Source organism: Myxine glutinosa, chromosome 6, assembly GCF_964187855.1.
Source record: "Myxine glutinosa chromosome 6, kmMyxGlut1.1, whole genome shotgun sequence".
Classification (NCBI taxonomy): Eukaryota; Metazoa; Chordata; class Myxini; order Myxiniformes; family Myxinidae; genus Myxine; species Myxine glutinosa.
In genome coordinates this window covers 126,559,094-126,586,518 of record NC_136266.1, presented here as the reverse complement: position 1 = coordinate 126,586,518, position 27,425 = coordinate 126,559,094, and the positions used below count along the sequence as shown (strand labels likewise).

The 27,425-nt window shown below is 42.0% G+C and overlaps 1 protein-coding gene across 1 annotated transcript in view; it reads right to left on the bottom strand.

The window, feature by feature from the left end:
* The window catches only part of LOC137430267 (uncharacterized), a 53,501-nt gene that overhangs the window by 3,648 nt on the left and 22,428 nt on the right, over positions 1 to 27,425 (bottom strand). Inside the window, exons 2-7 of the mRNA XM_078780494.1 lie at positions 7,988 to 8,409; positions 3,965 to 4,069; positions 3,587 to 3,706; positions 2,547 to 2,651; positions 476 to 604; positions 157 to 282 (exon numbers count right to left, since the gene is read on the bottom strand). Of these exons, the coding sequence (XP_078636620.1) occupies positions 157 to 282; positions 476 to 604; positions 2,547 to 2,651; positions 3,587 to 3,706; positions 3,965 to 4,069; positions 7,988 to 8,409 (1,007 nt within the window). The remainder of the gene's footprint in view (positions 1 to 156; positions 283 to 475; positions 605 to 2,546; positions 2,652 to 3,586; positions 3,707 to 3,964; positions 4,070 to 7,987; positions 8,410 to 27,425) is intronic.

The window sequence follows — 27,425 nt, the reverse complement described above, 5'->3', positions numbered from 1 at the left end:
GATGGAGCCAATATGAAATGACAGTACACTGCAAACTTGAATTCCTGAATGGAAGAGAGTGATTGAACAGCCTCAGGAAGGCTGTTGGGCAAATGGGTAAAAGGAGGAAAGGGAGAATGATAATGGGTGGTGAGCCTGGATTTTGGAATTTATCACCTTGTTTGCCATTTTATACGCCTTTTTGGCATCCTTTGTCTTCTTCTTCAAACACTTCAATTGGCACTTGTAATTCTTCCAGCATTGAAACTCTTCAGCAGTCAATCCGGTGTCGGAGTCCGAGTCCTAGATGTGGGGGTGTGGGCACATGGGTTGGGATTGTTGGGGAAAATAAATCGGATTGGTGAGTGGAGATGAAGCAAACCTGAGAGCATCAAAAGTGTGATTTACAGTATTACTTTTCATTTGCGATGTGGAACAAAGATTTCCTTGAATTCCCTTCTGGGACGTAAAAAAATCAAACGATTTGTAAGCTTACCGAAGCAGACTTGTTTTTTTTCTTGTATTCTTTTTTCTTCAATTTCAACGCCTTAAATTTCTTCTCCAGGTTCTTGAGATCTTCCATTTCTTTGCTTGTCAAGCCAACAGCGGTACTGTCAGTGGCACTCTGAATGTACAGATCAGATGTGTATGAGAAACAGTGAAAGATGGTGGCTCTGAATCCAGGGATGATGACAGCAGAAGACAACTGCACTGGTTTGTAACTTCACAACACCAAAATGAGTCAGGCGCATGTGCATATATATATACGAGGGCCAGTCAATAAGCAACCTTAAAATGGCGATTTAAATTCGAGAATGTAATGTGTGTCGATGTAGACGACATATGTTATATCTATGGGTTCGAGTATTGTTTTGCCTGTTTTAGTTCTGGCAACATTGAGCGTATGACGTCAGTAGAGCAGTTCCAAGATGTCAGCTCTTTTAGAAGCATGCACCAGGGAGGAGCAACGATCTGTCATCCGTTTCTTAGGAAGTGAGGGTGTGAATCCCAGTGAAATCCATTGCAGAATGAAGATGCATTATGGTGACGCATGTTTATCGCTGCAGCAGGTGTACGACTGGGACAGGAAGTTTAAAAGCGGAGTGTCCAGTGTGGCACACGATGCTTGGTCGGGTCGGCCTCACACAGCTGACACACCAGAAATGGTTGCAGGACATGAGCGAGTGCTAAGGGAAAACCGTCGAATTACACTCGATGAAGTGGTTTCTGAATTGAACATTAGCCATGGTTCAGCATACCATATCATTCACAATTTGCTGGGGTTCTGTAAAGTGTCTGCAAGGTGGGTGCCGAGACAACTCACACCCGAACTGAACGAATGGCGAGTGGACGCATGTGAAGAACTTCTGCGACGTTAGGAAACAGAAGGCGAAGCTTTCTTGCAGCGCGTTGTGACTGTGGATGAAAGCTGGTTCGACTACTTTCGGCGAGAAACGAAGAGGGCAAGCAAAGAGTGACGCCATTCAACTTCACCGAAGCCCAATAAAATTCCGCACACAGCCGTCCGCTGGAAAAGTGATGCTGATGCTCTTCTGGGATAGCCGAGGCCCACTTGTAGAGCATTACATGCCCAGAGGAACCACAGCCACCAGTGCATCGTAATGCAACCTCCTTAAAAATCATCTGAAACCAGCAATCAGATCAAAACGTCGTGGACTACTCGCTACTGGTGTTTTGCTACAGCATGACAATGCTCGGCCCCATACTTCCCGCACAACAGCTGCGACAACCTGCATTTTGAGTGTCTTCCTCATCCACCCTACTCACCAGACCTCGACCCTTCGGATTACCACATCTTTGGGCCACTTAGAGGTGGATGGTGGAACCACTTTCCGATCCGATGAAGAGGACGAAGAGGCGGTGCACGAATGGCTACACAAGCAGCCAAAATATTTTTTCTAGAGGAATCCAGGCGTTAGTAAAGCGCTGGAAAAAGTGCACTGAACGAAATGGAGATTATGCTGAAAAATATCAGTTGTTACACACGTACACGCAATAAACAAGATGTGAAAAATATTTTAAGGTTACTTATTGACTGCCCCATATATATCTATATATCTATATGTATATATACAGGATATATATATCTATATATATATCTATATATCTATATATATATATTTATATATCTATATATATATCTATATATCTATCTATATATATATCTATATATATATATATATATATATATAGAGAGATTATATATATATATATATATATATATATATATATATATATATATATATATATATATATATATATATATATATATATATATACATATCTATATATATATATATATATATATATATATATATATATATATCTATATATATATATATCTATATATATATATGTATATATAATCTCTATATATATATATATATATATATATATATATATATATATATATATATATATATATATATATATATATATATATATATATATATATATATATATATATATATATATATATTCATATTGAATGTGACAAAGTTGGGCGATTGTATTTGCAAGCAAAAACACGCTTTATCTGCTTTCACCTTTTTTGCTTTCTTCTTCAAACATTTAATTTCAGCCTTTGATGTCTTCCAGCATTCAAACTCATCTTTTTCCAGGCCAGTGTCAGATTCGCTGGAGCTGGGGCCCTGGATGTGGTTGTGTGAGCACAAGGGTTGGGATTGTGGGAGAAAAAGAAAATGGTGCAAAAAATGAAATAGTTCATTTTCACTTCTTGATAAGAACAAGAAATGAAAATTATTTGGAAGTATTGTTGAGTACTGCGAATCACGTCCTTAACCAGGATTGCCTTTACCTTAACGATTAGCTCTTTGTGCACAAACTGCTCAAGGTTTTCATTTCGTTTGGCTCTTTTGCACAAAATGTTATTGTCAACCCATCTCTCACGTGGTTGTGAAAATGGCTGGTTTAGCCCGTTTCAAACAACAGGGGGTGCGCACAAAATGCTCGCTAGTTGCTTTGGTAACTTAAAACACTCCGGATTTCATCCCTTTCACTTTAGTGTTAATCTGCAGGAGCAACTTTTTCAAAAGGTAATCAAACGTGTTTGTGGTTTATAATATTTGTACTTCTGGTCAGGGTGCTCCCACCAATACGGCCCGATAAGCTGTTTATTCACATGAATACTGCATTTGCTCAAGGAGGAAAAACCCCTTGGGGAGGTAAGATATTATTAATTGTATTAATATTGCTTTGTAATAACAGTAATATTCTGCTATTTTTAGTGTTGTTACTTTTCTTATTAGAAGTGGTTTTGGAAAAACGCTACGATAAAGCTATCTTAACATGGATATACACCTCAACACGCAACTTCCTTGGCAGGAAAAACCCCATTTGGGTGGGGTGGACGTTAAATCGCTACAACCTTAGTCTCCCTGACAAGTTTGGTTGCGATTGGATAAGTAACGAGCGAATGTATCACGATCAAAAATCGTCAGGCACACAGAAAGGCAGACACCAACAATTGCGTATTTTAGTATGATTGTCAAACAAACTTCAGCTCAAAAATCCTCGTTTGCTTAAACAGGGAGGCTGCAAACACATAAGCTGTCTGGAAGCTCACCTCCTTATTTTTCTTGTGGATCTTCTTCTTCTCCTTCCAAACTTTCATTTGAGCCTTCTTCTTTTCTAACTCCTCCCTCTCCATGGGACACAGGCCACATGTGCCATCACCGCATCCCTCCTGAAATGAGGGGTCAAAGAAAGAAAATGAAAACGGAGGGCGGTATATAAACTTTCATTGAAATTCGAGGAAAGCCAGGCAAATCTTCCAAAGGATGGGGGTCTTTGAGCCTCTTATGGAGCACTACTCTTATACATTTAAATTTGTCTGCAAATGATAATTTCATCTCTCCTACAAAGGCAGGTATTGATGTCCTAAGTCTGTGAATGTTTCAGGAAACGCCATGGATTTTTCTGCTTTTGATCCACGTCGACCCACCTTGTTCTTTCTCTTGGCTTGCTTCATCTTGCCTTTCAAATTCTTCATTTCAAGTTTCGTCTTTCTGCATGACGCATTCTCTTCGGCGGTCAGCCCATTGTCACACTGAAGAGAAGCACACAAGTGAAGAGGTCAGGTTATCGATCAAATCACAGGGAAGAATAGAAGACTGCGAGTGAACGGAATGATAGAATCAAGCACAGAAAATTGAGAGGAAAAACAGATCTTGGGATTTATATTTTTCGACTTGGAGAATATTACATAGCACTACCCATTGGTTGCATTCTAGTCCTCGACCCAAGTTGCCAAGAGGGCATTAAGAGTCGACCACGAAGCGTGGAATGGTGTCACATGTAGACAAACCAAGTGGAACAGGCAGGGAATTCAATATCGATGCAGTAATTATCCTCAGACTCTGTTTCCATAAAATTAGAATCCAAATCGTTATCACCTCCACCACCAAAGGTGGATTCGTTATGTTTGCACACCTGTCTGTCTGTTTGTTTGTGAACAAAATATCTCAAAAAGTTGTGGACGGATTAGGACGAAATTTGGCAGAGATGTAGTGTATGTGACAAGAACGAAATGATTAGATTTTGGTGATTATCTGGATTCGGATACTTGAATTTTTAAAGTGATTCTTCCTCATTCGGAGATATTGGGCCAAAAACTATATACAGCAGGATATCTCAAAACGTTATGGACGGATTTGGACGAAACTTGGTGGTGAGATTGGGTGTGTGACACGGACGAATCGATTCGATTTTGGTGAAGATCTGAATATGGATTCGGATACGAGAATTATTTAATTATTAAAGTGATTCTTCACCATTGAGAGATCGGGTGAAAAGCGATAATTCTCGGAACCCACATGACATTTTAAAAAGTTATGGACGAGTCATAACTCAAGTCGGTGGATGATTTGGTTTGGTGACAAGAACAAGCCGATTAGATTTTTTTTTTCAGGTTCGAAGCCAGATCCGGCCTATCAATGGAATTCAAAACATAAGTGTTCAGCTTGGCGGAGGTATGCGCTCCACTGAATGCCGTTCTAGTTACTGCTGTGTTCAACTGGATTTGAGACAACATTCACTGGGATGCCATTTCAATTTCCTCACCAGGAAACCGCCATTGTACCAGGGTCTACGCAATGAAACAGAAAACCAAATACTGCATTGGAGTCATCAGAAGGAACCACAAAAAAAAGGTAAAGAGGAAAGATGGAGTCATCAGGAGGAACCTGGATAGGATTCGGGTTTCAGCCGCTACTCCACAACCCTCAAGCCCATCCAAGCACAGCCAAATGAACCTTCCAGAAAAAAAAAAATGCTACAATAATTCATTTCTCCGAAGACATATGGATAAAGAAAGAGAGAAATAAAGAAGAAGCAAGAATTATAATGAACAAGTATTCTGAGTATTGCGCTGCAATATATGTCTCTTACCAAAGTTCAAAGTGCCATAACTTTGTCAAAAATGATCGAATATGCAAATTTATGCACGGTTGATGCTGGTTTTCAAACTTGATCTGCGTTATGCTGAGACATATCTGTGTACAAAATTTTGTTGAAATCAGCCAATGTTTGGTGCAGTTATCGTCCGGAAACCAAACTGTGACAGATGAACAGACGGATCTAATTAAATATGCAAATTTATGCACGGTTGATGCTGATTTTCAAACTTGATCTGCGTTATGCTGAGACACATGCGTGTACAAAATTTTGTTGAAATCAGCCAATGTTTGGTGGAGTTATCGCACGAAACCAAAGTGTGACAGACGAACCTCATTAAATATGCAAATTTATGCATGGTTGAATGTGGGCGCGGATGATGTGAGACCGGGTTATCCTGACCGGGTTATCCTGACCAGGTTATCCGCGGACCGTGGAAGCAAGGTTACTTCTGACGCCTACTGTGTATACTGCTAAGAGGGCAGAGTATCAGATACATATTTAAAGAAGTATTCACGCAGATTATATGCACAGAAGCATATGGTAAAGTGACACTCCAACCTCCCTAGATGTATTGTTGATTTATTGGTAAACTATGTGAATTCAATGTATTCTTGCCTGATATGAAGAATTGTGTCAATGGAAACAAAATTCAGTGAAAACGTTTTTGACATGATGCTTATTCTAGGAAAGCATTTTAAAGAACAGTCCACGATTACAGCATATTGTACACAAGGAATATTAACAGCTTTGACTTACCGCACTCCAAATTATAGTCCGGAAAACTGTTGGGAAAATTACCAAGGGTTATTTACCTACAGGGTCTGAATCGTTCCCAATCACTAATTACCTCAGGACGGGCTCACCTGTGATTCGCACTCGGGACTTCGATTTGTACACCTTGCAGACAGGTCAGCAGAAGCACGAGAAAATACGTTGTTTTTCAAGATCAATGATCGATGTGTATATATATGTTGCTCGGCTTGGCTCCGCCCCTCCTGAAAGAGCGCGCTGTGTCACGCTTTTGACGTTCGCGAGACGAGACTGAGGGTGCGCGTTGCGGCTTGAGGAGAACTCCAGAATAAACAAAGTGCCATAACTTTGTCAAAAATGATCGAATATGCAAATTTATGCACAGTTGATGCTGGTTTTCAAACTTGATCTGAGGTATGCTGAGACATATTGCGGGTGATAAACCGGGTTGATAAGCGGATTGATAAGTTCATTGCGGGTTGATAAGCCCGCGAGGTCGCTCCGTGCAGCGGCCTGCACGTATTGCACTGCGTGAATTATATAATTTATTCCCAACTCACGGCGTGAGGTACTGGCGATTCAAGAGATATCCTTTTTTTTTTTTTTTTTCGTTTAATTAACGATATCTGCCAAACCACGTGCCCTATCGCAAATTCCAAAATGACATTTTAGTAGATTGACATGCTGAACAGAATTGTGAAGTTTCCCCTCGATTGGATCAAAAATGAGGGAGGAGCTCGGTTTTAAAGGTTCATGCTTAAAAACGTCATAACTCTGAAACCATGTGATGCATGAGGTCATGCTCGTTGACTTTTTTGTTCGTCATGGGTATGCGATTCTGCCTGCAAAGTTTGGCCTCGATCTGTTCAGCCGTTGCAGAGAAAAAGGGGTTTTCGTGTTTTCACGAAAAACAATATGGCGGCCGAACCACGTGACCTGTGACGTCATAATTACCATTAAAATATTCTAGAGACCGATTCCCTCCTACGGTGAAAATTTGATCTCAATCGGTCCTATTATTGCTGAGAAATTGGTTTTTAAAATAAATTAAAACTTTAAATGGCACTGAGTTAAGGATCATCAGAATTATCAGAATTCCCAAAGTTCAAAGTGCCATAACTTTGTCAAAAATGATCGAAACGTCGTGAAGTTCGAACTTGATCTGTAACTTATCATGAGGAAACCATGTGCCAAGTTTGAAATCTTTAGCATTAAGCGTTTAGAAAAAAAGTCCGGAAAACTGTTCTTTGCGTGACGGACTGACGGACTGACGGACTGACGGACGGAGGGACGGCGTGCAGGCCTATAGTCCCCTCTGGTGTACACCGGTAGGGGACTAATAAAGAGAAATATGAAGAAGTAGAAAGAAATGTGAAAGGAACAGAGATGTTGGGAAGAACCCAGATAGATATATTTCAGCAGTTCTTCCTCAGGCAAAAATGCAGCAACATTTACAAGTTACCAGAGGTTCATCAGCGTGGAAGCACAGTACACACAGCATCAGGATATGATACAATCGTAATGAAACAGAAAACCAAATACTGCAATGGAGTCATCAGAAGGAACCCAAAAAATTGTACGGTCTTATCCGTTTGGCATAGGCTCAATATAATTGTTGGAACCCATCTGTGGATCGGTCCCATCGGCCGATGGGTCTGCATTGTCATTTCTCGTGCATCCACAGATGGGTCAGACCCATCGGCCGATGGGACCGATCCACAGATGGGTTCCAACATAATCTTTGTCAAAGGCTCGACATCAGCACAGAACCCAGTATTTCACAAACACATCAACACATATATCACCCTCTAATACAGACCTCTTCAGCCTTCTTCTTATTTTCCTTCTTCAACTTTTTCAATACTTTCTTCTGCTTCTTCTTTTCCTTCTTTTCCCTCTCCCTATTCATCCATTCAGCAGTGCCACAAAATCCCCCTGGTGGTGGTGGACCAACACAGACAATTGGAGCAGGAAGCCCGCATGGACCAATCTTCATTGGTGGAAAGCCTGGATAGTCAGGCCCAAGCGGACATACTGCAATATGGGGATCAGGCGGACATACTGCAATAGTGGGCCCAGGTGGGCATGGAGCAATCTTCATTGGTGGAAAGGGATAATAGTCAGGCCCAGGCGGACATACTGCAATAGGGGGATCAGGCGGACATACTGCAATAGGGGGCCTAGTCGGACATACTGCAATATCGGGCGGTTCTTTTCCAGGCTCATATTTAGGCTTTGTATCTGTTGGGGAGAAAGGAGGGGAGGGGCAACAGGGGAGATAAATAACCAAAAAAAATTCAACTCGTTAAAACTAATGTCACTGAAAACATCTTCATTACAATATTTGAACTAGAATGACACTCAGTAGAGAGCATACGTTCACCTGGTGAACAGTTTCCGTTTTGTATCTCAGAGTAGACCAGAAAATCACAATACAGAATCTTACTATAATTCACCAAATGTCTGTCTGTCCATCCGTCCGTTCGAAGGTACCGCAAAAACGGCTCAACCGATCGCAACGATATTTTGGGTGGGTAATCCGGGGACCCCCTGGAGTAAAATAGGCTATATTGTTTTTCCAATTTCAGCTGTGGTCTCCAGCATTTTCAGGTTTGGACTCCCGCATAACGTTATTTTCCCGGGTACCGCACAAACGGCTGCACCGATCGCAACCTGACGAATGAAAACACACAGTTAAAAATAATGACCTCGGACAAAGACCTTTTATAAGGACATGGGATGAATCCCTGCTTGAGAGAATGCCAATCCCCTCCCCGCCATCACGGCCTACTCTCCAACTCACAATCCCACGAGATATGTGGAAAGGACGACCCAAAACGAATTATCTTGTTTTTGATTCATATTAAATATCATTAAAAGTAAATAATGACCTTGGCCAAAGTTCAAATGACGTGGGTTTGATCTCGACATGAGAGAATTCCACTTAGCTATTTGGGCGGTGTATAAGCTAACAGATCGTTGTCTCCATCGATCTTTCCAAGGCCGTAACACCCATTGGCTCAAAATCCTTTTAACTGTTGACTTGGTAGTTTTTACAATGAAGGAAACATTAACAATGTTGTTGAGAGTTTATTACTCCCGCCAGAGAGTAATGCATTCGATCGTGTCTGTCCGTGTGTGTGTTCGTGTGTTCGTGAACAAGATATCTGGAAAAGTTCTGAACGGATTTGGATGAAAGTTGGTGGGATGTTTGCCCTTGGGTTAAGGAAGAATTGTTTAGTTTTTGGTGACGCTCAGGATATTATTCCGGATCCAGGAATTTTTTGAAGGATTTTTTACCATTGGAAGATAGGGCTCAGCAGCGGCCACCCACGGCAGGAGCATGCGCTCTACTGAGTGGCGTTCTAGTTTGTTATGTTAATGCTAATTAATTTGTGATTGGAGATATGCTGTTTGGAATGAAAAAAAAAGATATCGAGTTCAAGTGAATGACAGAATGCCATGATGGTTTCTACCTTCTAAACGTGAAATTCGCCGATCGCCATATGCATATTCGCCACGGACCCACGATCAATGTTCCTGTACGTGAACGTACCCGTTTGTTTGTGTACGGGTACCTTTTTCATGGACGTCCTTCACGAACATGCTGTCCATATCTGACGTGCGACTGAAGGTGCTACAGGAATGTGGAATTTATTGGTTTCATGTTTAGCATTCGCCATTTCTATATTGTCTGTCTGCTTCTGGCCCCCCACCCGTGCGTAGCACGGGTACCTCACTACTTTATATAATGTAGAAACATTCTTCACCAAAATTGACTCGATTCTTCCTTGTCACACACACACAATCTGTCCAACAAGTTTCGTCCAAATACATGCGCAACTTTTTGAGATATCTGCTTTTTGAACATCGTTTTTGGCCCTATTTCCCAATGGTGAAGAATCACTTTCAAAATGACCAAAATCTAATCATTTCGTCTGTCACATACGCTACATCTCTGCCAAATTTCGTCTGAATCCGTCCACAACTTTGAGATATTTTGTTCACAAAGGGACAGACAGACAGACATGGGTAAAACAACCTCCATTCACCTTTGGCGGCGGAGGTAATAACGTTGATGAGAGCGGAAATAAGGAAAAATGAAAGCCTGGTTGGTGCTGTTCAGTAAAGCATGTCCTGTTGTCCCGTGAAATGGCAGGCAAGTTGGTGGTCTTTCCGTCTTCTACCGACTCGTATCTGGCCTTGCCCCCCCCCCCCAGCTCTCTCTGGGCTCCATCCCCCAAATATTCCTGCAGGTCGCACAAGATCTACCTGCAACCCTCTTATGGTTAAACTGCCAAAATCAAGACTCTCTGCTCACCTTCACTCCTTCATTCCTCTTTTCTCCCGCCTCTGGAACAAACTCCCTCACTCTCTTCAATCCCACTCCACTCTCCAGGTCTTTAAAACAGCTGTTCACCACCATCTCCTATCTTCCCCCATCCAAAACCTTGATCTTTTCTACCCCCGCTAATTTCACCCCAAATCCACTTTTTTGAAATACCAACTTCTGTCCGGGAAGTCCTTGGTGTCCTTGTGTTTTATACTTCTCCCACCCCCCCCCCCCCTTCCCACGCCTCCTCCCCCCAAGCCCTCTCCCTCCCACACATCTCCCTGCTCTCAAATGTTATGTTTGTGTGCTTCCCCTTCTCTCCCCATCTTGTCTTCCGCTCCCTCTTTTTATATATTTTGTTTGTCTGGTGGATTTGTTTGTGAAATAAATGTTAGCTCTTTCACGAGCCTCGATTCTGTGTACAAAAAAAAAAAAAATCTCAACCAACTTTGCAACATTAATGTAATATAAAATATCTGAGGTGGAGGGTAAAGGGTGAGGAAGTGGTGATTCAGTTGCTCTCGAGCCACCCCCTCGTCAACGAGGTACCTTCATTCATTAAAATTACTTCAATGTGGTTTTTCTACAAAGGATATCATTATACAAGATATTCCATAACACCTGAAGCTTGACACTGCTCAAGGACATTCTTCGTATATGGACGAGGAATCAAATTTCCAAGCCCAAAATGCCCTCCATCGTATCCAATGAACGCTGCCCTTGAAGCATATAACACACCGTGTCTTGGTGAAGCAAATGCACAACGATAACGAAGCAACATCTGAGTGAATGAAAATAAATATACCGGAAGGTTTACGCGGTGAGGGACGGGAGGAGTGGCCTCGTCGCACCCCCAGTTGTTTGAAACGGGCTAAACCAGCTATTTTCACCCACATTAGAGGGGTTGAAGGAATGTAGCGTCACAGTAAACCGCAATGGTTGCCTCTCGGTGACCATGCAGTTTTGAATTTTATTTATTAATAAAAAAAGATTCTCACATGAGAGTATGACCGTGAGTGGTCGTTCAATTTGCTCAAAGCATTGTGACCAGATTGCAGTATCTTAAAGACGATGTGCAAATTTTGGAATGCTTTTTACATCTTGCTTTACGTGTCTTTTTGAAAGTGCTTGTTTGGCATTTGGAAAAGGTTTTTACATCTTGCTTTACGTGTCTTTTTGAAAGTGCTTGTTTGGCATTTGGAATGCTTTTTATATCTTGCTTTATGTGTCTTTTTGAAAGTGCTTGTTTGGCATTTGGAATGCTTTTTACATCTTGCTTTACGTGTCTTTTTGAAAGTGCTTGTTTGGCATTTGGAATGCTTTTTATATCTTGCTTTATGTGTCTTTTTGAAAGTGCTTGTTTGGCATTTGGAATGCTTTTTACATCTTGCTTTATGTGTCTTTTTGAAAGTGCTTGTTTGGCATTTGGAATGCTTTTTACATCTTGCTTTATGTGTCTTTTTGAAAGTGCTTGTTTGGCATTTGGAATGCTTTTTACATCTTGCTTTATGTGTCTTTTTGAAAATACTTGTTTGGCATTTGGAATGCTTTTTATATCTTGCTTTATGTGTCTTTTTGAAAGTGCTTGTTTGGCATTTGGAATGCTTTTTACATCTTGCTTTACGTGTCTTTTTGAAAGTGCTTGTTTGGCATTTGGAATGCTTTTTATATCTTGCTTTACGTGTCTTTTTGAAAGTGCTTGTTTGGCATTTGGAATGCTTTTTACATCTTGCTTTATGTGTCTTTTTGAAAGTGCTTGTTTGGCATTTGGAATGCTTTTTATATCTTGCTTTACGTGTCTTTTTGAAAGTGCTTGTTTGGCATTTGGAATGCTTTTTACATCTTGCATTATGCGTCTTTTTGAAAGTGCTTGTTTGGCATTTGGAATGCTTTTTACATCTTGCTTTATGTGTCTTTTTGAAAGTGCTTGTTTGGCATTTGGAATGCTTTTTATATCTTGCTTTACGTGTCTTTTTGAAAGTGCTTGTTTGGCATTTGGAATGCTTTTTACATCTTGCTTTATGTGTCTTTTTGAAAGTGCTTGTTTGGCATTTGGAATGCTTTTTACATCTTGCTTTATGTGTCTTTTTGAAAGTGCTTGTTTGGCATTTGGAATGCTTTTTATATCTTGCTTTATGTGTCTTTTTGAAAGCGCTTGTTTGGCATTTGGAATGCTTTTTACATCTTGCTTTACGTGTCTTTTTGAAAGTGCTTGTTTGGCATTTGGAATGCTTTTTACATCTTGCTTTACGTGTCTTTTTGAAAGTGCTTGTTTGGCATTTGGAATGCTTTTTACATCTTGCTTTACGTGTCTTTTTGAAAGTGCTTGTTTGGCATTTGGAATGCTTTTTACATCTTGCTTTATGTGTCTTTTTGAAAGTACTTGTTTGGCATTTGGAATGCTTTTTACATCTTGCTTTATGTGTCTTTTTGAAAGTGCTTGTTTGGCATTTGGAATGCTTTTTACATCTTGCTTTATGTGTCTTTTTGAAAGTACTTGTTTGGCATTTGGAATGCTTTTTACATCTTGCTTTATGTGTCTTTTTGAAAGTGCTTGTTTGGCATTTGGAATGCTTTTTACATCTTGCTTTATGTGTCTTTTTGAAAGTGCTTGTTTGGCATTTGGAATGCTTTTTACATCTTGCTTTATGTGTCTTTTTGAAAGTACTTGTTTGGCATTTGGAATGCTTTTTACATCTTGCTTTACGTGTCTTTTTGAAAGTGCTTGTTTGGCATTTGGAATGCTTTTTACATCTTGCTTTATGTGTCTTTTTGAAAGTACTTGTTTGGCATTTGGAATGCTTTTTATATCTTGCTTTATGTGTCTTTTTGAAAGTGCTTGTTTGGCATTTGGAATGCTTTTTACATCTTGCTTCATGTGTCTTTTTGAAAGTACTTGTTTGGCATTTGGAATGCTTTTTACATCTTGCTTTATGTGTCTTTTTGAAAGTGCTTGTTTGGCATTTGGAATGCTTTTTACATCTTGCTTCATGTGTCTTTTTGAAAGTACTTGTTTGGCATTTGGAATGCTTTTTACATCTTGCTTTATGTGTCTTTTTGAAAGTGCTTGTTTGGCATTTGGAATGCTTTTTACATCTTGCTTTACGTGTCTTTTTGAAAGTACTTGTTTGGCATTTGGAATGCTTTTTACATCTTGCTTTATGTGTCTTTTTGAAAGTACTTGTTTGGCATTTGGAATGCTTTTTACATCTTGCTTTATGTGTCTTTTTGAAAGTGCTTGTTTGGCATTTGGAATGCTTTTTACATCTTGCTTTATGTGTCTTTTTGAAAGTACTTGTTTGGCATTTGGAATGCTTTTTACATCTTGCTTTACGTGTCTTTTTGAAAGTGCTTGTTTGGCATTTGGAATGCTTTTTACATCTTGCTTTACGTGTCTTTTTGAAAGTGCTTGTTTGGCATTTGGAATGCTTTTTACATCTTGCTTTATGTGTCTTTTTGAAAGTGCTTGTTTGGCATTTGGAATGCTTTTTACATCTTGCTTTACGTGTCTTTTTGAAAGTGCTTGTTTGGCATTTGGAATGCTTTTTACATCTTGCTTAATGTGTCTTTTTGAAAGTACTTGTTTGGCATTTGGAATGCTTTTTACATCTTGCTTTATGTGTCTTTTTGAAAGTGCTTGTTTGGCATTTGGAGTGCTTTTTACATCTTGCTTTATGTGTCTTTTTGAAAGTACTTGTTTGGCATTTGGAATGCTTTTTACATCTTGCTTTATGTGTCTTTTTGAAAGTACTTGTTTGGCATTTGGAATGCTTTTTACATCTTGCTTTACGTGTCTTTTTGAAAGTGCTTGTTTGGCATTTGGAATGCTTTTTATATCTTGCTTTATGTGTCTTTTTGAAAGTACTTGTTTGGCATTTGGAATGCTTTTTACATCTTGCTTTATGTGTCTTTTTGAAAGTGCTTGTTTGGCATTTGGAATGCTTTTTACATCTTGCTTTACGTGTCTTTTTGAAAGTACTTGTTTGGCATTTGGAATGCTTTTTACATCTTGCTTTACGTGTCTTTTTGAAAGTGCTTGTTTGGCATTTGGAATGCTTTTTACATCTTGCTTTACGTGTCTTTTTGAAAGTGCTTGTTTGGCATTTGGAATGCTTTTTACATCTTGCTTTACGTGTCTTTTTGAAAGTGCTTGTTTGGCATTTGGAATGCTTTTTACATCTTGCTTTATGTGTCTTTTTGAAAGTGCTTGTTTGGCATTTGGAATGCTTTTTACATCTTGCTTTATGTGTCTTTTTGAAAGTGCTTGTTTGGCATTTGGAATGCTTTTTACATCTTGCTTTACGTCTTTTTGAAAGTACTTGTTTGGCATTTGGAATGCTTTTTACATCTTGCTTTATGTGTCTTTTTGAAAGTACTTGTTTGGCATTTGGAATGCTTTTTACATCTTGCTTTATGTGTCTTTTTGAAAGTGCTTGTTTGGCATTTGGAATGCTTTTTACATCTTGCTTTATGTGTCTTTTTGAAAGTGCTTGTTTGGCATTTGGAATGCTTTTTACATCTTGCTTTATGTGTCTTTTTGAAAGTGCTTGTTTGGCATTTGGAATGCTTTTTACATCTTGCTTTATGTGTCTTTTTGAAAGTACTTGTTTGGCATTGTGGGTACGAAGCAGAACAACACGCTCCTCCAGTCATGAGACACCTGGTTCGTGTTGTGTAGGTTCCCGCGGTTGTGCCAATCCATTGCACAAACGAGACGATGACGGCTAATTAAACACTGCGTAACATGACAAGCCTAAAGGAAGCTAGGCCACGAATCAGGCTGGAGTTTCATGGCTTAAATACAAACAGCTGTGAAAGAGGGATATTTACAAAATTACAGTAGATCAATACCCTGAACCAGGGGGTGGGCTGGCAGGATGGCAGGTACGCACACTCAACTCTAAGCTGTCTAGTGTGGGTTTGAATCCCAACCCAGCTATAAAATGGCTTCCCGGAGATTCACAGGTCGGGTGATTCATCAATGTGTGCGCCTTCCCTCGGATGGATGTTAAACAGGTGTCCCGTCTGCTAGCATTAGTTATGAATGAACGTTGAAGACCCCACGATGGTTCACCTGTACTGTTCGCAAGGGACATCACTGGAACCCTGACCAAATTCCACATTCCTGCTCCAACTACTGCTGGAAAACTACCCAGTATAACCCTCGTCAAGAAACTGATTCGGCAGCACCGACTGTTAGAGAATGTTCCATCAGAATCAGAAACCATGGGACAATATGGAAATGCATTGCTGTATCCTGTACAGACTCAAGTTATATGCAACAATTAAATAAATACCTAAATAGGTTTATGTAACAAACCAAACTCACTCCTGTGAACACTCTTCCTCTACTCAACATGCTCAGAGAATGTCTGATATAATTCTCTTCCACCTGCACTACACAACCCACCTCCCCACCTCATCGCCCACTCACACCTCTGCACACTCCTCCTCCCTCATTCCTCTGCACACTCCTCAGCACTTTTCTCTTCCACCACCACCACTCCTCCTCACTCTACACTTTGCATTATTTTCCAATTATCCCCCCCCTCCAATCCACTCCCACCCCACCCTCCTCTGCACACTACCCCCCCCCACCCCCCCCCCCCAATCATTATTTCAAACATGCGATTTGGAATGCCTGTTATTTCAAATCCTAGAAAATTTCTACATTAGAACTGCCCTTCTAGCACTCTATAAATATTTTCATAATAATCAGAACATGTGAACAAATTGGACAGGTATCATATGCAGTAATTACCTGTGTTTTTGGTCGTTAAATTGGACAGTGCCCTGTCTAATATGTTCACTTTTTTTTTAATCAGAGTTAGTTGCATAATAAAGGCTTACCACACACTGCACAAAGTGGGGTCCACCATGCATGGAGGAGGGTGCACCATATGGGTGGAGAAGGGGGTGCACCGTGCATGGGGTGGGGAGGCTGCACCGTGCATGGCAGTGACCGGACCGTACACATCTCTATCAACTAAGTCACCATTAAGCAATTTTCCTGACATTTTAAACTGTAACTGCCCACAGAGGAAAAACCTCATGACTCTGACAAGAGTTTCTCTGTGAGGGCTATGAATCGGTGGTTTTTATGCCAATACCAAATGTGGTTCAGTCACATTCCCCAAACTCAACTTAAAAAATCCCTCTGCCAAATAGAAACTTGAACAACAAACCTTGAAGTTGATCTGCCGAATGTTCTAACCGAGTGACATTGCACAACTTTGTCAAAATTAAACTATAATATTCCTGTGTATGGGAAGGAATATGTAATAATAATAATATGAATGGTATATGTGTTTATTCCTGCAGTTTTTGGCCGATCTTGACCAAACGTGGCAGGCATACCAAGGGGCCCACAGGGATAGGGGTGCTGGGAGTCGTAAGTGGGTGGTGGTCTGTTTGACAATCGGCTGGGGAGTTCACATGAAGAAGGTTAAAATCGTCACTGAAACTCACGACGATCATAAGTACAAATGGTCTTTGAGATGCAAAGAGATTAAAGAACAATGACAATAAAGTGTCTGTCAAAGGACAAAAATCCTGTAAATCTGGAAAGGCACGATGTTGTAGTAAAAGCAAGATAAAGGCAAAAAAAAATCCTGTAAAGGTAAAAAAAAAAAAAATCCTGTAAAGTCCCAAAAAATCCTGTAAAGGCCAAAAAAAAATCCTGTAAAGGCCCAACAAATCCTGTAAAACCAAAAAATCCTGCAAAGCCAAAAAATCCTGTAAAGCCAAAAAAAATCCTGTAAAACCAAAAAAAATCCTGTAAAGGCAAAAAAATCCTGTAAAGGCAAAAAAATCCTGCAAAGGCAAAAAAATCCTGTAAAGGCAAAAAAATCCAGCAAAGGCAAAAAAATCCAGCAAAGGCAAAAAAATCCAGCAAAGGCAAAAAAAATCCAGCAAAGGCAAAAAAAATCCTGTAAAGGCAAAAAAAATCCTGTAAAGGCCAAAAAAAAATCCTGTAAAGGCCCAACAAATCCTGTAAAACCAAAAAATCCTGCAAAGCCAAAAAATCCTGTAAAGCCAAAAAAAATCCTGTAAAGCCAAAAAAAATCCTGTAAAGGCAAAAAAATCCTGCAAAGGCAAAAAAATCCTGTAAAGGCAAAAAAATCCAGCAAAGGCAAAAAAATCCAGCAAAGGCAAAAAAATCCAGCAAAGGCAAAAAAAATCCTGTAAAGGCAAAAAAAATCCTGTAAAGGCAAAAAAAAATCCTGGAAAGGCAAAAAAAAATCCTGTAAAGGAAAAAAAAAATCCTGTAAAAGCAAAAAAAATCCTGTGGAGGCAAGAGTGAAAACCTTGGTGTGGTAGCTTGTTTAGTTGACCTTTTTTGAGAATAACGACCCCATGAAACATTTTCATATACACACCCCTCATCCCAAATAATAGGAGTCACAAACAATACATGACTGCACATGGATGGTGAATGTTATACTTTTATGATCAATGGGGTTTTGATATTGGGTAAGTGCTTAGTTCTGCAAAGCTAAGTCCATTTTGAGCTGCCTTAGACCATATAAACAGAATCAGCTTGAGGTCGAGTCCCAGTCAGTTAATACCCCACCACAGATAGTTTGGTGTCAAGGCTGCACTGTAGACAAATAGGTAGAGCGGGGAGGCATACCACATGACGTGGCGAGGAGCAGAGCTGTGGCTGAACTTCATCAGAGAAACTGTAAGATGTGTCACTTCCTTTCCCTTAAATTGAAATTATAGCCAGCTTGATTCAAGTGGAACAACCACCTGTTAATCTGTAAAGGGAGCTACTAATGTTAATTTTGTATGCATTCATCTATTTCTATTTGTTCCCATTGTGTCGCATGCTCATAATTCCCACGCTTAAAAAAAAAAGAAAAAAAAAGAAAAAAAAAAAGAAGAGGGATATTGGGTTTGTCCGTCACGCTGTCTCCTCCTAAACAATTGTGCCGAAATTCATCAAACTTGGCAGATATGATGACCACATAGCAAGAGGGTACAAGAGCTTCATCATTTCTGGCCATGCCCCTTGGGGCACTATGGCAAGGTCAAAAGGTCAAATACAAAACAATGCAATTACGGGCACATTTTAATGGAATTTTACATATGCAATCAACATGGGGGACGTATGAAATATATAACAATTTTGGGGTTTTGACCCGCAGTTCATGCCCTAGGTTGGGGACTTAGGGCAACAGGGGTTAAAACAGAAGATCTCAATTTGATATTGGGTCATTCCTGGTGGAACTTTTTGCCATCTTTAAACTTTGCTTTCGATGGGATGCGTGAGGATTTGCGATGGCGCACCATCGACTTAGCTCTAGTATTTCTCTGCGCAGGGATCTAGAAAATACTTACAGTATGATTATTTATCAAAGTCAATAATTTTATGTCTGAGGTTAACTATTTTATTGAGATGACAAATTGATACAACAATAACAACAGGCATTTTAAGGCCATTTTCCCTGCTAGAGCGGGGGTTAGTTGACAAATTTTGACAATCTATGTAATTTGGATAATCTATGTCGTATCATGTGAAACTTGATCGCGAAACAGACCGATGCATATCGCAAAACTGCCATCAATAAATAATTTCAATAAATCAGCTGTATGCTTAGGATCACCATGTTGGTGGAAGATTAATTCCTGCCCATCGATATTGTTTATGAAGGAATAGCATGACTCATCACATTCAGCCTTTGAGTGCAGCAGTCATGTTGATATCCATTTTGTGTAGATCACCGACACCGTCATGGGAGATAAAGTCCCAAAAAGATCTCGTTCTCCAACATGTTTCACTGTGGATGTTGTATTTTAAAAACGATACTTTCTCATCTGTGACGTCAAACGATGTCATTGGCTATCGCCCAACAAATAGATTTTTTTTTAGATTGATTTGTAAAAAGCACAAGTCTCCAGCAGCTTTGTACTCGCCAGATATACTTTCAAGTTTTTGGGTCTTGCTTGAAGCTCAAAATGATACATGGAGGCACCATTTTGTTTTCGATTTTTGTATGCAGTTCACAAACCATAAGTTTTATTTATATAAGTTTGTCATGGGGGCAATTTCAGTCCTGGGAGACATTTTTGGATTCACCCTTTTTCTTGAGGCGTCTGTACTTCGAATGGCTTTATATTAATTTGGCATGTTCTCAATTGTTCCCACAAGTCACAATGTAAAATACCAACACCTGGTTGTACTCTGATGCAGTTAATTGTTGAAGGGGTGGTATTTTTTATATATTTTTTTGTATACAAGATCGAGGCTCGTGTAGGAGCTAACATCAATCACAAACAAAACAAATGGACACACAAAACATACAATAAAGGGAGCGGGAGACAAGATGGCGAGAGATAGGGAAGCACACAAGTACAACAGCAGAGAACAGGGACATCGGAAGATCTGTAGGCGGGAGAGGGCTTGGGGGAGATGAGACATGGGAAGACGGGGGGCGGGGGGGTGTGGGGAGAGGTATAAAACACATGGACACTGCTAGAACTTCCAGGAAAGAAATCGGTATTTAAAAAAACAACGTGGATCTGGTGTGAATTAACGGGGGTAGAAGAGATCAAGGTTTTGGATGGGGGAAGATGAGATGGTGGTGAACAGATGCTTTAAAGACCTGGAGGGAGGAGTGGGATTGAAGAGCGAGGGAGTTTGTTAAAAGTAAAATGAGTTTGGAAGTGAAGTTTGGAAGTAAATTGAGGGAGTTTGTTTGTTATTGTGGAAGTATTTGCCCTTTATACCTCCTTCTCCCCCTCACTGTTTCCAAAATTATTTCAAACACTATATGGTTAATTAAAGGAGAAAAAGGCTCAAATTGGCTGGCTTTCCTACAATGACAAAAATCAGGCTGACACACCCAGACACCCAGGCTTTTGAAGCACACCACACCCAAAATAAATTAAACAAAATTATTTGCCCAAAGCAACGCAAGACATAGCTTGTTTGGAGGTACGACGCTGCAAGTTATGTCATTATGAAAAAAAAACATTTCTACCAAAGTTTCTCTTTGCGATGTCCTTCCCAACTACAATTAGACAATAGATGTTAAATATTGTCGTGTGATTGCCCTCGGTGAAGACCGGGAAATCACGGATAGCAATCGAGCTTACTTTGAGGCGTTATCCAATTGATGGTGAATGATACGTGAGACGGAATGAAGAATACCGACTCACCTGGACGGCCGGCACAGGCATCTTCACCCTGCAAAAAGTAACTCAACCCGAGGCGGAATTAAAGTGTACAAAAATATGATTTATTAAACAGAACCAGATAAAGAACGTGACGATAATACTATAAACTAGGTTGGGATCCCACACACCTCACTTCAACAACAGACAAAGGAAGAATTCATTAAAGAAACCGTTGTGTTCTGTGGTGCGAGCTTATCTCTGTCTGCAGTGTGTCCTCGTCAACGTCGCCAACTCGAGCACGCAGTCCGGACGCGGTGCTCGTGTTCGCGGGAACTGCTCGGCCGTTGGCGCGAAACAGGCCTTGATGTCCTCACATGCTGCAGCACTCGTACTCTCGTCCACGCGCCGACTCTCCCATCGGCTGTTTCAAACCCAGATGCCAATGAACAGGGGAACGAGGAGACGAGGCCGGCACGCCACCACTTGCGCAGAGGTCAAGAATGCAGCCCGTCCACACACACTCGTAGGCAGGCTCCAGAACAAGAGGCAGTCCAACCATGAGGGGAACCAGAACAAGAAGGGCCAAATGCCGGCTTACAAGTCGTTTTATCGATCGTTTCGTGACGTCAGCTCTCTCTCCCCGCCAATCAGTGCGTTGCTTCTTCCCCTCCCTTGACCAATCACGAGCTCTTCCTTACTCTGCCAATCGGCAGCATGCTTCTTACTCGGCCTGCCTTGATCTCCCCATCAACCCTTCAATGTGAAAACCTCTCTTACCAAGGCCCTTCTCCCCCGATTGCTCAGTTTGGCCAGGCAGCCAGCTCTAGGAAGAGTCCTGGTTGTTCCAAACTTCTTCCATTTAAGAATTATGGAGGCCATTGTGCTCTTGGGAACAATCAATGCGGCAGAGATTTTTTTTGTAGGCTTCCCCAGATCTGTGCCTCGACACAATCCTGTCTGAGCTCTGCAGGCAGTTCCTTCGACCTCATGGCTTGGTTTTTGCTCTGATATGCATTGTCTGCTGTGAGACCTTATATAGACAGGTCTGTGCCTTTCCAAATCATGTCCAATCAATTGAATTTACCACATGTGGACTCCAATCAAGGTGTAAACACATCTCAAAGATGATCAAGAAAAATGGGAGGCACCTGAGCTAAATTTCGAGTGTCATAGCAAAGGGTCTGAATACTTGTGTAAATGTGATATTTCAGTTTTTTTATTTTTAATAAATTTGCAAAGCTTTCTAAAATCCTGTTTTCTCTTTGTCATTATGGGGTATTGAGTGAAGATTGATGAGGGAAAAAATGAATTTAAACGATTTCAGCATAAGGCTGCAACATAACAAAATGTGAAAAAAGTGAAGAGGTCTGAATACTTTCTGAATGCACTGTACATGTCCCCAATTTCTCAAGCAAGTACTGAAGTCTGGGACAGTAACCATTAAGGCCTTACCCATACCTTGATGTGCAGGTATTTGTCAGTTGGTCAGGTCCAAAAGTGCCATCCACCCGACAGAATCCCAAAATTTCTCCCATTGGACCAATGAAATTTCACCAAATTTCACTTTTCTCCCTACTGAACTGGCAGGTATGTGGATCCGCCTTAAACGGTGAACTGTACTAAACAACTACATTTGGCCACGACAGCTCCGCACCTCTACCGTGCAAGGGCCATCGGGACAAGCTGAGCAGCCAAAACGTCAACATGGCCCATGAGCGTCCATAAGGGTGCGACCCACCATCCATCTTTTGGCCCCCCTGCAAGGAACATGGCTGAGTTAGCCCCAGCTGGCCAATGTGGTGAGCACCTGCTGCCAACAACACTACCACACTCACAACCTCGGCCCTGGGGGGGGGGGGCAGTCGCAATGCGTGGCATCCACATCAGGTCACCCTCATTCCCCAGTGCCCACCCACACTTGACCACGCCAAGGTCTAGCAGACAGCCCTGCTCCACCAGGAGACTCCTCTAGAAGACATGGTCCATACACCTTGGACACCTGCAGCACCACGCCGACCCCCAGACTACCCAACCACATCCCCACAATCCCACGTCCCAAATATTGGCACATTCGCCCCCGTAACCAGTTGAAGGCAAAGTCATTTCTCCGGTTCCGGTTTCGCGATCGAGGTGGCAACTTTTGTTCTCTCCTGGCATCCAAAGTTAAGTTATTTTTCCATTTGTGTGTTTGTCAAATTTCCACTCGTTGTTTTATCGTCTTTGCGTTACTGTTTGTTTCTAGTTCATTTTGGTTTGAATTTCCTGTAACTCGTAATAAATTAATCGTTCCTGTTTGCCCCGCGTGTGCGGCCTTGCAGCCTGAGGCTTCCCCCGTCGAAGTTTGTTCACTTAAGTTCCTTCCTTCGCTGTTTTTGCTTGGTTCTTAGATTTTTCCCTTCTCCCCGAACATCTACTCTTTGTCTAACGTTTTAAACCTGCCCCTTCCCCCCCCCCCCCCCCAAAAAAAAACAACAAACACATTTTTTCCCCCTTTCTCCAGGTGTGCTGTTGTCTCATTGTGTGATTCTGTCCATGTGCGCTGTCTCGCCCCGCCCCCATTATCTCCTTGCCTTCCACCTTTTGCCATGTTCACGTGACTCGTGGTTGTCCCTCTAGGCCCTCTACCTGTTGGTATTTTTGTGAATATAAGATTGTTCTTCACGGTTCTGTTCAAATATGTTTAAAATTTCCCCTGCAGTGTTTTATTCAGTGGTATATTACAACACGCTGCTTTTCCTGCTATTTAAAAGGCTCTTTTCAACTCACTCCACTTCAAAAAAAAAAAAATTCAATCTCTTATAATTCTTCCTCAGTACATGCTCTAAATTCACATTCATTCCACCCCTCGTCTATCGTTCTTAAACGGATCTCTAACTTGAAAATCACAATAAACCCAATTTGTTATAAATGTTCGTCTTTCATTAATCATCCACTTTCTAAACTCCCCCTTGCCCCTCCCCTCCTAAACTCCTCCCTCCCCTTCAAAACTCCCCCCCAAACCCCTCCACTTCAAAACTCCCCCCCAACACCTCCACTTCAAATCCCCCCCACCCCTACCATCCCTCTCCAATTCTACCCCATCCCCCTCCTCCTCAAAGCTGCCTCCTCCCCACTGAGTCTCCCTTCTGTCTCATACCACCACCAACCTTCTACTTTCCTCTGCCCCACTCAAACAACCCCTCACTGTGCCTCATCCCATCACTATCAAACCTTTCGTCCTCATCCTTCCCCTTCTTGTAACTCTTCTGTAATCTCTGACACACTATCAACTGCTCTCCCTACCTCCCCCTCTCATCATTCATCTGACCCTACCCCTCCCCTGTCCTGCACCCAATGCTCCCCCTCTCTCCTCATTAACGGTATGGACCTCAAACATCCGGGGCCTTCACTCAAACCTGATTGATCTCTCCATTCAGGTTGCTTCTGACAATCCAGACTTGATCTGGTTAACAGAAACTTCCCTCCGTCAAGATGTCTCCGATTCCTTAATATCTCTTCCTGGTTACTCCCTCCTCCGGTATGATAGACCTGAGCCTCGTTATGGTGGTGGGGTTGCTATCTTTATTAAAAACTTTTCCTCACTCTCCTTGTACTGCCCTCTCTCCACCCCACCCCCAAGAGTACCTCTGGCTACGGCTTCCTCTCCGCTCCCACCTTTTGTTCATATGTTTTCTATACCGTCCTCCAAACCGTGATGACTCCATTTACATTTCGCTATCTGACAACATGGACCAACTTCTATCAACTCATCCAAAACTCTCTCTTCCTCATATGTGGTGACTTCAACTGTCATCATGCCAGGTGGCTGGGTGTGGGGTCCTCTCTCACCAACCATGGCACCTCAGCAAAGGACCTCTGCGACTCATTGTGACTGACACAATCTGTCAATTTCCCGACCCGGATCTCAGTCAATGGAGTATCTTCTCTTCTAGACTTGATTATGACAAACTTCCCTGCAAATGTCTGCTGCTCTTCTTCTGCTCCAATCGGTTCTTCTGATCATGTGCTTGCTAAAGTGGACATCACTCTGGCCATTCTCAGAGAGCCTCCTCAGCGCCGATGAGTCTGGCATTTCACTCAGGCTGACTGGCACGGACTGCAAGCAGCCATCAATCATCTGGACTGGTCTCCCATCTCTTCTGCCTGACATCAATTCTTCTTGGGAATTCTTCCAAAGCAAACTGCTCTCTCTCTCTCATGCACAGATTTATTCCATCTCGTCTTCAGTTGTCTTACCCTTCCTCCGGTCCATGGTACAATGAATGTTGTGGTGAGGCAGTTGCCCTGAAACAACTTGCCTCTGCCTCTTCGAAGGCAAATGCAACTGAAGGCAATCTCAGTTCCTTCCACCAAGCTCGGAACAAGTGTGTCTACCATCAGGAGTGCCAGGAAGCACTATCTCTCCACACTCAAGAATGAACTCTCAAACCTGTCTCCTTCCTCCAAATCCTGGTGGTGTCTGGTCAAATCCATCTCTGGTGTTTGTTCCCCCTCAATCCCCTCCCTCACCTCAAATGGCTACACAGTTGACACCGCACGTGACAAAGCCGAATGCCTCAAAATCTTGTGTCCCAAACCCATCTCTCTCTCTGTTCCCACCTTACCCAGTCGAACCCAACTGCTCCTGGAGTCTGTGTCCTTCTCTCCTGACAAGGTGAAGAAGTTTTTGTCAAACATCGACTCTGATCCTGTAACTGGACCACACGGCATCAGCCCACGGGTCTTAAAATCCTGCTCTGCCGCTCTATCTCACCGTCTCTGTTCTTTTCACCCTCTTTTGCTCAAGGTAATCTGCCAGCATCTTGGAAATCAGCAAACATTACTGCTTTACACAAAAAGGAGCAAAAACAGATCCTTGCAACTACAGCCCAATCAGCCTGCTCCCAATTATCCGAGAAGTCATGGAATCCATCATTGCTTCGGATATCAAATCCTTCCTCTTCTCTAAAGGCTTGATCTCAGATCATCAATTTGGTTTCAGACCAGGTCATTCTACTCTGGACATGTTGCTTCTGCTGTCTCAACAATGGATGGAGGTCCTCAATGCCAAACAGGAAATCAGAGCTGTCTCCCTTGACATATCACGTGCCTTCGATACGGTCTGGCACCCAGCTCTGCTCACCAAACTCTCCTCCTATGGTATCCATGGACATCTCCAAGCATGGCTTGCGGACTTCCTCTCTGGTCGTAGTCAACGTGTGGCCCTGAATGGATTTCTCTCATCTCCCCTTCCTGTTCTGGCTAGAGTTCCCCAAGGTAGTGTTCAAGGCCCTGTGCTTTTTCTGGTCTTCATCAATGATCTCTCCGACTCTCTGGAAAATCCACTCTATCTCTTTGCTGATGACTCCACTCTGGCCCTCCATTCCTCATCCCTCAGATCGGCATTCTGCAGCCCTCCTCACTCTCTGCAGACCTGGACAAAGTCAGACTGGTCAAACAAGTGGAACATGTCTTTCAATCCTGACAAATCTCACACTCTTACAATGTCTCTCCGAAAAGATCGACTGGAAAACCCTCCCATCTAATTTCTCAACAATCCTCTCGAATAAGTTCTGTCGCTCAAGCTTTTGGGTCTCACTATCTGCCATGATCTTTCTTGGGAAAACCACATTTCCAAGCTGGCCTCCAAAGACAGTCGCTGACTGGGCATTCTCCGTTGTGCGAAGTCCTTCCTTGGCACACCTGAGCTCCTCACCACAGACAAGGCTTTCATCCTCAGCTCAATGGAATACTGTTCCCACCTCTGGGCCGGTGCTCCTGCCTCACACCATGCTCGGCTTCAGGCTGTTGAAACCAAAGCTTTCAGAATCATTGGAATATCCTGCGATGAAGCTAACTCCGAGGGCCTTTCACTCACTCACCGCAGGCAGGTTGGCGGTATTTGTCTTCTGGCTTCGACCGACTCTGCTCCGGCCTTGCTCCCCCAGCCCTCTGTGCTCTGTCCCAATTATCAGCAAAGTTATTATCAGCTCTCTCTGCTCACCTTCACTCTTTCATTCTCCTTTTCTCCCGCCTCTGGAACAAACTCCCCCAATCCACCCTCCAGGTCTTTAAAACAGCTGTTCACCACCATCTCTTATCTTCCACCATCCAAAACCTTGATCTTTTCTACCCCTGCAAATTCACCCCAGATCCATTTTTTTGAAATTCCAACTACTTTCCTGGAAGTACTTGCAGTGTCCATATGTTTTATACCTCTCCCACCTCCCCCCAAGCCCTCTCCCTCTCACAGTTCTCTCGATGTCCATGCTCTCAAATGTTGTGTTTGTGTCCTTCCCCCTCTCTCCCCGTCTTGTCTAAAGCTCCCCTTATTTTGTGTTTTATGTGTCGTTTTGACTTGGTGATTAACTGTGATTCATGTTAGCTCTTTCACGAGCCTCGATCTTGTATACAACAACAAAAAAAAAATGCTGTGTCCTGCTACCCTATCAGATCTACCTGTATCTATATATGCCCTACCCCAACATTCATAACAATATCATCCATATGTGAGGTGAATCGGCTTTTAAACAGTCAAAGTGAGGTGTGATTAATAATTATATGTCCACACCTGGCTAACATGTTTGAAGTAATTGAGTCTAATTCTTCATTTTTGGAAAGATTTCCTTCATGAACAGTTCAAAAGAAAACTAGAACACTGAAGGAGCTGTGCATCTACGCGAGTCGAAACGCGAGAGACGCGATGCGAGAGAGGGGGAAGGTCCAGCAATATATATACACATTTATGCCGGAGCGTTTGCCCGGGAAAAGCGAGACCGGGCATGCCCGGGTGTCAAGGGCAAGTCCTGGAAAGGCGAGTCTG